A 12910-nucleotide genomic window follows, 5' to 3' on the forward strand; every position below is an offset into this window, starting at 1 on the left:
CGCAACTCCACTTCGTGTGTGTGTGTATATAAGTGAGGGCGGGACCTTGATATCGCGACTCCACTTTGTGTGTGTGTGTGTATATAAGTGAGGGCGGGACCTTGATATCGCGACTCCACTTCGTGTGTGTGTGTGTATATAAGTGAGGGCGGGACCTTGATATCGCGACTCCACTTCGTGTGTGTGTGTATATAAGTGAGGGCGGGACCTTGATATCGCGACTCCACTTCGTGTGTGTGTGTATATAAGTGAGGGCGGGACCTTGATATCGCGACTCCACTTCGTGTGTGTGTGTATATAAGTGAGGGCGGGACCTTGATATCGTGACTCCACTTCACGTTCACTAATGCGCAGAATCAGGTCCCAAATCTGCGTAAGATGTCAGCTCTATATTAGGACTTTGGCGGCTTCACTTTTCACCAGTGGAAGAGAGTGAAGGGGCGTCATCCATCTGTTTTTTACAGTCTATTCTCTCTCTCTCTCTCTGTGTTCACAGACACGCCGCGCAGCTGGAACTTCATCCACACGCTGTCGTGGGTCCTGAACCTGTTCGGCATCTTCTTCATCCTGGCGGCTCACGAGCATTACTCCATCGACGTCTTCATCGCGTTCTACATCACCACCAGACTCTTCCTGTACTACCACACGCTGGCCAACACGCGCGCGTACCAGCAGAGCCGCCGCGCGCGCATCTGGTTCCCCATGTTCTCCTTCTTCGAGTGCAACGTCAACGGACCCGTGCCGAACGAATACTGCTGGCCCTTCACCCGACCCACGCTCCTCAAGCGCCTCATACGCTGACCGACACACACATCTGTACTGTGATTCTTGCGTTGCCATGATGTAGAGGAGGCCAAACCCGACTCCATTAAACAGCACATCGACAACACAGCGTTTTCCCCAGTAGATGTCGGGCTTTAAAGGGATTTCTGTGGCCATTACTGTGGATAACGGCTCATTTCTCCATTATGGGAATGAGAAATCGGTTCATTCTTTCATTTTAATGTCAGACACTAAAACTACTAAACTGGAACTCTAGAAGTCTTGCTTTTCCCGCTGACAGGGAAACTTTCAGGCCTCTTAAAATGGTTTGCATTAATCGGCAGTATTCATTTCCCCCTAGTTTCATAATAGTAGACGCTTGATAATGGAAATTCCTCATTTCTCCCAAAGACATTTCAACATTTTAAAGGAACTGACATGATCAGCCTTTGAAGCAATATTGAACATCTTAACGCTCTGTAAAGATCTTTGTGTGAAACCGTATGGTTTTAATTCTACTATGATTGTAGGTCTTATTGCCATTTATTTTTGCTATTTTCATAGTGCGGATTTTATTTTGGCAGTATTAGTATCTGTGTAGAATGACGAAATGAAAATACTGTGTTTAAGACTTAAAATTGTCACCTGTATTTGAGGGAATCTCACAAAATATGGCAAGGTCATATTTCACAAAAAACATTTTATTTATATATATATATATACACACACACACACACAGTATGTTATATAAATAAAAATTCTATATATATTATATATACACACTTTTTTGCATAAAGAATCTATATATATTTATGCAAAAAAGTTTGTATATATATTTCATTTTCATGAAAAAATTGAATTTATATAATATTGTGTAATTTGTATGGCTTATTTTTGCATTATGACATTGTTTTGCTATTTATTATTATTTTGTACTTTTCAATGGATATTCTAATGAGGTTTTTAAAAAGTACTGTAATGCAATTATTTTTACTTTAAAAAACATGAATTAAAATCAAGACAACAAACATTGCAAGATAACACTTTACAATAAAGTTAATTCGTTAATATGAACTAAGACAACAATACTTCTTCAGCATTTATTAATATTAATTTCAACATTTACTAATTATTAAAATCAAAGGTTGTATTTGTTAACATTATTAATGCACTGTGAACTAACATGAACAAACAGCTGTATTTTTATTAACTAACATGAACAAAGATGAATAAATACTGTAATAAATGTATTGCTCACTGTTAGTTAATACATTAACTAATAAACCTTATTGTAAAGTGTTACTGATATTTTACAAATGTAATCTGTATTATATTAAAAGTAAAGTATGACCTGGGCAGGTTTTGTGAGATTCACCCTCGGTTTTGTCGTCGTTACTGTACATTTTCCCCCATTTTAATGAGTGTTTTGAAAAGTAAATCTTGCCAAACTTAGGAAGTTTTCTAACTGCATCATTCCAGTTGCCAATGGTACGTGTCTTAGTCTTTATACAAACGTTTTTTGTCATTGATGCTCTGATTTATTTTCAGATTTACTGTTTATGAGGGTACTTGTTACTTCTTGAACGTTTACAAACAAGTATGTGACGGATGGTAAAACAGCAGAATCTCCCTGAGCTCGTCTTATCTCACGTCTTAACGAAGTGAACCGTGTTTCATCGTAATCAGGGCTAGTTTTGATGAGGTTTTAACTGTGTTAGGTCATTAGGATTTTAATTTGGTGTATTTATAGATCTCTTTGAGCACAGAGGATTGAGTGACCTCGTGTGTGTTTTGTGGAGATAAAGAATTATGATTCAATAGTGGTATTATAATGTTATGTTTAAAACGTCTCTTGACATTTCCCTTCTTTGCAGCATGTAACACTAAATCGAAAGCATTAAAAAAATTAAGCAAACTACTGAAAACATTGGGGATGAGGTACATCGTTTGCTGTTTTCATCTTCTGACTCGCCATATATTTAATATTCTTAATTTTAAAATGGTTTAAACACTCCGTACGCTGCTTAACAAGAGTATCTGCTGTTCATCTGTAGATTATTTCACTGTGAAGTGCTTGAAAATGTCATTCAGCCTCTTATGGACTTTTGTTAAGGCTGAAAAAAGCGGAATATTGTGTTCTGGTGGATACATGTGAGATTCGGGATGGTCTAGATTTGTTTGTCTGCCATCATTAATAAAATTTACAAATTCAGAAAAATGCCCTTTGTGTCCAGTTGTTGTTATATTGTCAGAAAATGACTGTTAGCAGAAGATTTGCCGTTATTTTAGGTTTGTAATGACATAAATAAGTACATTAATACACTTAAAATACATTAATACATATATAAAATTATATATATTATATATTAAACACTAACGGAGAATCTCTGTTTATATATGCTGCTGACGCTGTAATTTAGGTCAGGCATTATTCGCGGCACGTCTCAGAGGTCCTGATGCTGCTGTTGTGTTAGCATTAGCATTAGCGTTACTCGAGTCTCCTTCATCTGTCGCCGGTGAGCCGCGGCCCGGTTCTGCAGCACAGGTTCGACCTGCATTCTCTGGTTAGTGCAGTTTAAGCCTTTAAATCTCTCCTGTCTCTGTGTTTGAGGTTCATGTGAGGCTGGCTGGGCTTTAAAATGAACACCACGATTGATCAGGAAGGTTCGGACCGAAACCCTGCGCTCCTCCAGGCCAGGCTCGGTTCGGTTCGGTCAGAGAGTCACGGATGCTTTAAATGCTGGTTCGAGCCAGACCGGCTTAGTGCGTATATGTTTATCTCTAAAATTGAACTTTGCTATTAAGTTAATCTCTTAATATTTTAGTTATTATTTTTTTCTTCTATAGCTTATATAAATGAATAATTACTATCAGAAATGACTTTTACCTGCAGTTTTTTTGTACGTGTGACAAATAAACATGGGCATATATGGACAATAATAATACATTTAGAATATAGGGTCAATGTCAGACGTAGTCTATTTAAAATAATTAATTATTTTTAAAATTAATCTTTGTTATTTTTATTTAAAATGTAATATAATTATCACGAAAATGACTGACAGCAGACACTTTGCCTAGTTTGATTATTGTCCTCTAGTGCTGTTTTACCTAATAAAACCTAATAAAAATATTTCTGTTTTATAGTTTATAATGGAGCATCAAAATTCATTGATGATAATTATTGATATTTTCTTGAATTCGGTCTGATTGAGTTAATGACCTCCAGATGTTTTTATAATATGGTGCTGTAATTTTGTCAAATTGTTTAATTGTCGGTATTTGAATTCAGTTTTGTGTAGAAATGTCTTAATTTAATGCTATGATGATTGATAAAATAATTCAGTAAAATGAACGACATTCTGGAAATGGAAGGGACTGTTGGACGCAATGCATTGTGGGATTCTTTGTGAGTACAGTTCGTTCTGTCCTGATCCTGGAAGGTGTGTGTGTGTTTACTCTGACTACACCTGATCTCAGAGGATTCATAATAAAACTCTCACCACATGATCCAACGAGTTATTTTTAGCTGTTTCACTTCCTATTCAGTTCCTCAACAACACATGATTTGAGGAATCGTTGATGTCTGGAGCACAAATGTTGCAGGACGACACACACACACACACACACACACGTGCTCCTATATCAGGCCTTTTTCGGACGTTACCTTTCATGCAGTGTGTAGTAGAGCTGTTTGTGAATGTAAAAGGTCTGCAAAGTTTCAAAGATAAATCGATTCTGAACTGAAACGAGTCGTCAGTAATTCAGTCTCACTTCCTGCTGAATCTACATAGGTTTGTAACTAATTTGCATAATGCCAGCCTGTGGTCTTGATTGGCTGAACAGCGTCTCTTAGCCCCGCCCTCAAACACTGTAGTGTATCTGAGACTGGAAGAGTTTGGTTCGTGTTGTTCATGTGGAGAAGACACTGTTTTCTGAGATTGAGACGGTAAAACCCACGCCATCGTCACTGTTCGTATCACTGTGATCAAGAGCTGAGATTCAGATATGATAATGAGCGTTTGGTTTCTGACCAATCACAGCAGACTTAGCCATCTGACCAATCAGAGCAGAGCAGCTCTCAGAGAGGCGGGGTTTAGAGAGACTGAATCTGCAGATGAAGCGTTTCAGACACTGAGAGAAAAGAGCTGATGCTGCAGTGGATATTATGAGAAATGTAAAGTGTTTTTGACCTTGAATGCATCCAAACATTGCAGGAGACTCCAAAACAACATTAGGAACCTTTAAAGTAGCAAAATAAAGGCACTTTAAAACCTTGTGCTAGAGGTTTCATCACATCACTTACACTCAGCATGACACCATGTCCTAACCAGACGCAATGCGATAAAATTCCAGCGACAAATAATTTGTCTGTCCACACTAGATGCGACACGACTGCGAGGTGCGAAAAAATCAATCAAAACCCACAGCCAATCAGAACAGTGTGTGGGCGAGTCAGCCTATCTGAACAGTGTGTGGGCGGAGTCAGCCAATCAGACCAGTGTGTGGGCGGAGTCTGCCGATCAGAACAGTGTGTGGGTGGAGTCAGCCAATCAGAACAGTGGGTGGGCGGAGTCAGCCAATCAGAACAGTGTGTGGGCGGAGTCTTGCGGCACTAGAGAGTAATCTTGATGGCACTTGCAAGAAAATGGATAAGTGCTACATAATCAGATTCACAAATATTACACCATTTAAACATTATTAAAAATACATAGGCTGAGTTACTAAAACAATCTTTGTCAAATAATACACTTGTTTGTTCACAGTTTGAACGTTCTTGTTTCCATTTGTTTAATTTCAAGATCTGAGGTGAATTATCCATTGTTGCTTTTACAGCTTCAAAGCTGGAGCACTAAACGATATTCAGAGTCACATGACACGCTTTTAACATTAAATAAAGCACATAAACAGCGCCTGAGATTATCATCGCCACACTTTGTGTTTGTTGTTCCAGCGCGACGTCGCAGAAAAATAGAAACCGTTTCTGAAATAGACTCGTCGCGTGTCGCCGTCGCGGCTGGTTAGCACACACACTCTGATCAACATGGAGAAGAAGCTTTTATCGCGCGTCGCGTCGCGTCGCGTCGCGTGTAGTTAGCGTACGACTAATATCACACAAATCATTGTTTTTCATCATGTTTTCAGATAAAATGGCTGTTCCTCCAGCATACGCAGACCTTGGAAAGGCTGCAAAGGACGTCTTCAACAAAGGATACGGTAACGCTCTTTACTTCCTCGGCTGTGCAAACATTTATTTATTTATTATAAACATGCATATTGCATCATATTTTCTTGTGTCTTTTCGAACGGAAAAGGTTTTGGAATGGTGAAGCTTGATGTCAAAACCAAGTCTGCTAACGGAGTGGTACGTCAGAATTAACACTATTTGTGTGCTTAATTCACATTTTCTGGTCTTTCTGTGCACATCCATGATTGGTATTTTAAAGCAAAATCTAAATGTAATGACCTTACCTGACCTTATCATTTAGGTCATGCAGGCTGTTGTATAATATAATATTGTCTCTTTTCTTCCCTCATTAGGAGTTTAAAACATGTGGCACGTCTAACATGGACTCAAACAAGGTCAGTGGGAACCTGGAGACCAAGTATAAATGGGCCGAGTACGGGTTGACCTTCACGGAGAAGTGGAACACGGACAATACGCTGGGCACGGAGATCACCGTCGAGGACCAGGTGCAGATCTTATTTTTATTTCATTTATTTAACCTTTATTTAACCAGGCAAGTCACTTCAGAACAAGTGCTTATTTTCTACAACAGCCTGGCAGGAGAGTTAAGATCTACAGACAGTCCAACAGTCCCTCCCATTTCCAGACTGTCCTTCATTTTACTGAATTATTTGATCAATCATCATAGCATTAAATGAAGACATTTCTACACAAAACTGAATTCAAATACCGACAATTAAACAATTTGACAAAATTACAGCACCATATTATAAAAACATCTGGAGTTCATTAACTCAATCAGACCGAATTCAAGAAAATATCAATAATTATCATCAATGAATTTTGATGCTCCATTATAAACTATAAAACAGAAACATTTTAATTAGGTTTTATTATGTAAAACAGCACTAGAGGACAATAATCAAACTAGGCTAAATGTCTGCTGTCACTCATTTTCTTGATAATTATATTAAATTGTAAATAAAAACAACAAAAATTAATAAAATATATATATATTTTAAATAGACTACATCTGACTTTGACCCTATATTCTAAATGTATTATTATTGTCCATATATGCCCATGTTTATTTGTTACACGTACAAAATGTTTTTAATATGGGAATTTTCAGGCCTGTGCATAATTATCTTGTATATATAAATACACACACATGCATGTATATATTTAAGAAAAAATGTGTTATTTATATATATATATAATATTTATATTTATATATAATACAAATTATATATATATATATATACATATACATATACATACATACATACATACATACACAGTATATTTAAGCAAATATTTCTTAAATGTATATACATGTGTGTGTATTTATATATACAAAATAATTATGAACAGTACACACACATATTATGTGCACACAAACTTTTATTTTGGATGCGATTAATCGTTTCACAGCCCTTATAATTTTATAGTAAAAAAAATTGTAAAAATCTTCAGCTAGAAATCACTCTTTGCAGATTATTTAACCATTATTTTATAGATTATTTCACTCTCTACGTTTAACCCTTTCAGCTGGAGTGTCTAGCCGATTCGCACATGTAAAATCCAAATCAAGTGTCATTTAAAAGCTTAGAATCTGGATTACAAATGACAAATCTCTCTTCACAATTTCATTCATATGCTTTTATAATAACGGTAATAGGAATCTGTGAAAACGTCGCACAGTTCAGATGTGTAAGATATCACTGGAAAGGTCTCATCCTGTAGAATACAAGCACGTTTCTTTCACTCAAGACGATCAGACGCAGAGCTTAGCAGGCGTTTCAATATATCGTGCAGCTCTAATAATCATATTTTGTGTTTCACAGATCACCAAAGGACTGAAGCTGACCTTTGACACGACCTTCTCACCCAACACTGGGTACGATGACTTAAATGCCACGTCTTAAGTCAAGTCTACGGTGGCCGAGAGGTGCAAAACAAATCACAATTACAAAAACAAAATAACAATTCAGAAAACAAAATAACAATTCAGAAAACAAAATAACAATTCAGAAAACAAAATAACAATTCAGAAAACACAACGACAATTCAGAAAACACAACGACAATTCAGAAAACACAACGACAATTTAGATTGTCGTTGTTTCGTTGTTTTCTGAATTATTTTGTTTTCTGAATTGTCGTTGTTTCGTTGTGTTTTCTGAATTGTCGTTGTGTTTTCTGAATTGTTATTTTGTTTTCTGAATTGTTATTTTGTTTTCTGAATTGTTATTTTGTTTTCTGAATTGTTATTTTGTTTTCTGAATTGTTATTTTGTTTTCTGAATTATTTTGTTTTCTGAATTGTCGTTGTTTCGTTGTGTTTTCTGAATTGTCGTTGTGTTTTCTGAATTGTTATTTTGTTTTCTGAATTATTTTGTTTTCTGAATTGTTATTTTGATTTTAGACTTGCCATTGTGTTTATAATTTGTTGTTTTGTTTTTGGATTTGTTATTTTGTTTTTGTAATTGTGATTTGTTTTGCACCTCTCGGCCACCGTACAAGTCACCTTTTTATATATATATATATATATATATAGCGCTTTTACAATTCAGATTGTTTCAAAGCAGCTTTACAGAGATAACAGGAAAATAATGCAACAAAGTTTGTTTCTAGAAGAAAATAGTGTCAGTTCAGTGATGGTTAATTTTGTTGTAAAAAAGTTATTCATTTAGTTAATATATATAGCCACAGTTCTCATATAATGCTGTCAATGCAGACAGATCAATAATATTGTTGAATATTAAATGAAAAGCCGAAAGCCAATGGTGTCAAAGGGGACTTCAGCATCGTGAGCTTTAGATGAGGGATTGTGTTATTATTACAGCAAGAAGAGTGGCAAGGTGAAGTCGGCCTACAAGCGTGAATACCTGAACGTGGGCTGTGATGTGGACTTTGACTTCGCTGGTCCTGCGCTGCACGGGGCGGCTGTGCTGGGCTTCGAGGGCTGGCTCGCCGGCTACCAGATGACCTTTGACACCGCCAAGTCCAAAATGACTCGCAGCAACTTTGCAATCGGATACAAGACCGGAGACTTCCAGCTGCATACTAATGTGTACGTTCTGCTTTAGCAATCCATTATTATTTATTTAATAATCATATACGTAATAATCATATAACACATATGTAATATAATATGTAATACATACATGTGCATATTACATATCAATTATTATTATTTACAATTAATAAATAATTATTCATAATAATTTTAAGAATAACGAAAAATAATAATATTTAATTATTTTAATTTTGATTAATAACTAAAGATATTTACTAAATAATAATAAAAACTTTTTATATTTACTTTTTATATTAAATTACTTAAATATTATTATTATTATTTATAAGTAATAAATAACATTATTATTATTTGTAAACCATTATTATAATTATAATTTATTATTATTTAGAATAATTATATAAATGTAATAATGATTAATAAATACAAATATTTTTGTATTTAAATATAATTAAGTCATAACATTATTATAAGAAATGTTAACTATTATAATTGTTATAATTGTAAAAAATTATTAATGATGATTATAATAATTATAATAATCATTATTTATGACTATTATTTAGAATAATTTTAATTTTTTATATATATATATATATATATATATATTTCTTTTTTTTATCACAGTGTTTATGTTGATTTGAAACATGTATCAATACTCAAAACCACGATGCAGCAACTGATCTGTTTCTGTGTGTAAAACTGCAGGATGTTTGTGTTTGTGGCGTAGGAATGACGGGACAGAGTTTGGCGGCTCTATTTATCAGAAAGTGAACGATGACCTGGAGACGGCAGTGAATCTGTCCTGGACCGCGGGGAACAGCAGCACACGCTTCGGCATCGCAGCCAAATACATGCTGGACTCCAGCTCCTCCATCAGTGTGAGTTACTCTGAGCCAATCAAAACTCACGCTCACATAATCTGACTGACATGCTGGACTCCTCCTCCTCCATCAGTGTGAGTTACTCTGAGCCAATCAAAACTCACGCTCAGATAATCTGGGCTTCACTAGAGATTACTGTCCATGATGGGCACTTCTAGTGTAGACAGCTGTTCATTATAATAAGAGCGATCAAGTTTTTGTTGTTGCATTGCTCCACTCGCGTCTGACGTGTACTGCAGCTTTTCACAGCTTTCCTCATTGTTAATATATATAATATATATAATCCTGTGTTTATGAATGATGTTTTTGCGGCTGATCTGCTGCGTTTACATTTCGATCACTTGTGGGAGATATTTCACAATTTGAACTCACTTTTAATTTAGTTTCACCTTACGAACATTAGAAATGACCCTACTTTTGTTTATTTGATTTATAAATGAATTATTTACAGTATATAAATGGCTTTCTCCAAATAACTAATGGAAAATAAGAGTATATATTGTGATTGTATACAGTTGCGCAGCTCTATGTGCTCAGACTGTTTTGTTGGACTACAGGAATCATGAATCTGACTGTAAGAGTGAGATGCTTCAGTCATTTACAGCATCTGTGTTTTCCTCTCAGGCTAAAGTCAATAATTCCAGCATGGTTGGGATCGGCTACACTCAGACCCTCAGACCAGGTGAGTGTGTACACGTGTGTGAGTGTGTTATACGAATCGCTCCATCCAGATTTTTTGTTTTGTATAAAATGCTTTTTCTTTTTGATTTTCTTTTCTTTTTTGTTTTGTATAAAATTGTTTAATTTTTTATTTAGTATAAAATATTTAATTTTAAGATTTTATTTTATTATTTTTTATTTTGTTTTATTATATTTTATTTTGTGTAAAATAGTCTGTTTTAATATTTTATTTAGAATTTTTTTGTTTTATATAAAATGTTTATTTTGTTTTATTTTATTTTTGTGTATTTTTATTTAACTAATTTTATTTAGTATAAAATATTTTGTTTTATTTTTTTGTTGTGTATAAAATGTTGTTTAATCTTATTTTGTGTCAAATATTTATTATTTTGTTTTATTATATTATTTTGTGTAAAATATTTAGTTTGTTTTAATATTTTATGTAGTAATTTTTTGTTTTGTATAAAATGTTTTATATTTAATTTAATTTATTTTTTATTTTAGTTGTATCGTTTTTTTAACTCATTTTATTATTATTTTTATGCTTTTAATTTTTGTGTTAAAAATGATATAAAACACTATTTTTTCTAATAAGCTGTTGTGCAGCATTATTGTAACCGCAGACATGCAGTGCTTTAATACCGACAGTGTTCCTGTCATATTCCATATATGCAACATGAGCGCTGAAATGTATATCTGGGTATATCTCATTAAATGAAGCATGACCCCAAAATCAAAATAATGAAGTTTTTTTTTACAGAATATGACTTCTAATTTCTTCTCTTTTGATTTTGGGATAAATGTGAGCCGGACATGAGTTTGTCCCATGCGTCGCTTGCGTTCTGATGTGTGTGTGTGTGTGTCCAGGAGTGAAGCTGACGCTCTCCGCTCTGGTTGATGGAAAGAGCATTAACGCTGGAGGTCATAAACTGGGTCTGGGAATGGAACTGGAGGCGTAGTGTGTGTCTCTGAAGCATCTCACATCTCCTCACACAGACGACTGTCACACACACACACACACACCTTACCGTCGTCTCTTATTTATTTGCACGGTTGATATTTCTCTCCAAACCAGCGCTTTTCAGTCTGTGTGCTTTTCTGTACGGGTGATTTTTATTAGGAGGAATAGTTCACCAAAAATGTAATTTATTATTTACTCTTTATCATGTTGTTGCAAACCTTTATGCTGCTTTATGATCACTTTTGACAAATCTTTATGCAGCTGTTTTCTAGACAACTAACTGACCACGACTGTCAAGCTCAAAAAAAGCAACATTAAAAACACATAAAATAATACAAAGTCTTCTGAAACCTTAAGAGAAACATAATTATATTCAGAAAATGAATGAGAGTTTTGAGCAGTTACTAACTGTTGTTGTGTAGAGAACGCTGCATAAAGCTTCACCACAAGATGCTCAAAACACTCGCCCTGTAAATATTGGCAGAAGTCTAGTTTTGGCCTGATCTTTTCCTTTACTGTTCTTTTGAATGTAAATGATGATTTGCACATGAAGCTGCTGTCCAGACGCTTGTGTTGGCTGATTTCTGCCGTGGCTGTTGTGGTGGTAGTTCTTCTCTCTCTGTGTTCAGGCTTGAGGATGTTTGAACAGGTTCTCTGGTGAGATGTCCGGAGAGCTGAAGCTGTTATCTCTACACACACTCTCATGAGGGCGACCGGAGCGTTTCCCTGCTGAACCGCACAATCACACCCTTGTGTATGTCAACCTTTGCAATAAAGTCCTGCAACTGGAATTGTTTTGTTTGTTTGACTTCATCTCAAATTGTATGATTATTTTATGGTTCATGCCAACCTGAATGTTCACACTTTATAAAAATGCAGGTGAATTTCAAAATATGTCTGGATTTGTTATAGATAAAACCATGAAAACAAACGTTTATTACTTGAAATAGAGCGTTAACTAATATAAAAAAAACTTAGCTACTTGATATGGCAACATTTCTAATGTTGTTCAAAATAACAAAATATAAATGAGTCAATAGACCTTTCTCACAACTTCCGTATTTGTGACCGGAAATACGCAATCGTCGTGGTAATCTACTTCCTCCGCAGTCAAAGCAACATAAAAAATGGCGCAAGCAACTAGCAAGAGCTATTGACACGCTAATGATGTGTCATTTTAATTAACAGTTCAGTAACAGTTAGCCTCGCTCTCTACTTACCTTGATATTTATGGACAAATTCCGTGTGGAAATTTTTTTACCCTTTATTTCGTTTTTTCTTTTTGGTGATGGAGTTTTCCTCTACGAGTCACATCAGCAAATGTAATATTTGGCAAATCCGTTAATGAAGTTGTGTAGACTCTTTGATCCATTTTAAACTTGCCCGCGTTTAT

The 12910-nt window shown here is 35.1% G+C and overlaps 2 protein-coding genes across 6 annotated transcripts in view; both read left to right on the top strand.

The window, feature by feature from the left end:
* The window catches only part of LOC311305935 (sterile alpha motif domain containing 8), a 22159-nt gene extending 19186 nt beyond the window's left edge, over positions 1-2973 (top strand). For 3 of the 4 annotated variants that reach the window (XM_084433987.1, XM_084433986.1, XM_084433988.1), the window contains exon 7: positions 497-1453. In XM_084433987.1, the coding sequence (XP_084290113.1) occupies positions 497-801 (305 nt within the window). In that variant the 3' untranslated portion in view covers positions 802-1453. Of the gene's footprint in view, positions 1-496 lie in introns of all 4 variants that reach the window. The other variant, XM_084433985.1, reaches the window with a different exon arrangement.
* A 230-nt stretch (positions 2974-3203) lies between these two features.
* LOC311305938 (non-selective voltage-gated ion channel VDAC2) lies at positions 3204-12308 on the top strand. Of its 2 annotated transcripts, none has more exons than XR_014630102.1 (9): positions 3204-3326; positions 5908-5979; positions 6078-6127; positions 6304-6456; positions 7798-7850; positions 8797-9024; positions 9722-9949; positions 10500-10557; positions 11424-11507. XR_014630102.1 is itself a non-coding variant. In XM_084433992.1 (9 exons), the coding sequence occupies exons 2-9, from the start codon at positions 5913-5915 to the stop codon at positions 11513-11515; spliced, it is 852 nt and encodes a 283-aa protein (XP_084290118.1). In that variant the 5' UTR covers positions 3204-3326; positions 5908-5912; the 3' UTR covers positions 11516-12308. The 2 variants fall into 2 exon arrangements, 1 of the variants encoding a protein (XP_084290118.1); XM_084433992.1 differs by having other exon boundaries at positions 9722-9872; positions 11424-12308.
* The last annotated feature ends 602 nt before the right edge of the window (positions 12309-12910 follow it).

This window comes from Rutilus rutilus (genome assembly GCF_951802725.1).
Source record: "Rutilus rutilus genome assembly, chromosome: 16".
Taxonomy (NCBI): Eukaryota; Metazoa; Chordata; class Actinopteri; order Cypriniformes; family Leuciscidae; genus Rutilus; species Rutilus rutilus.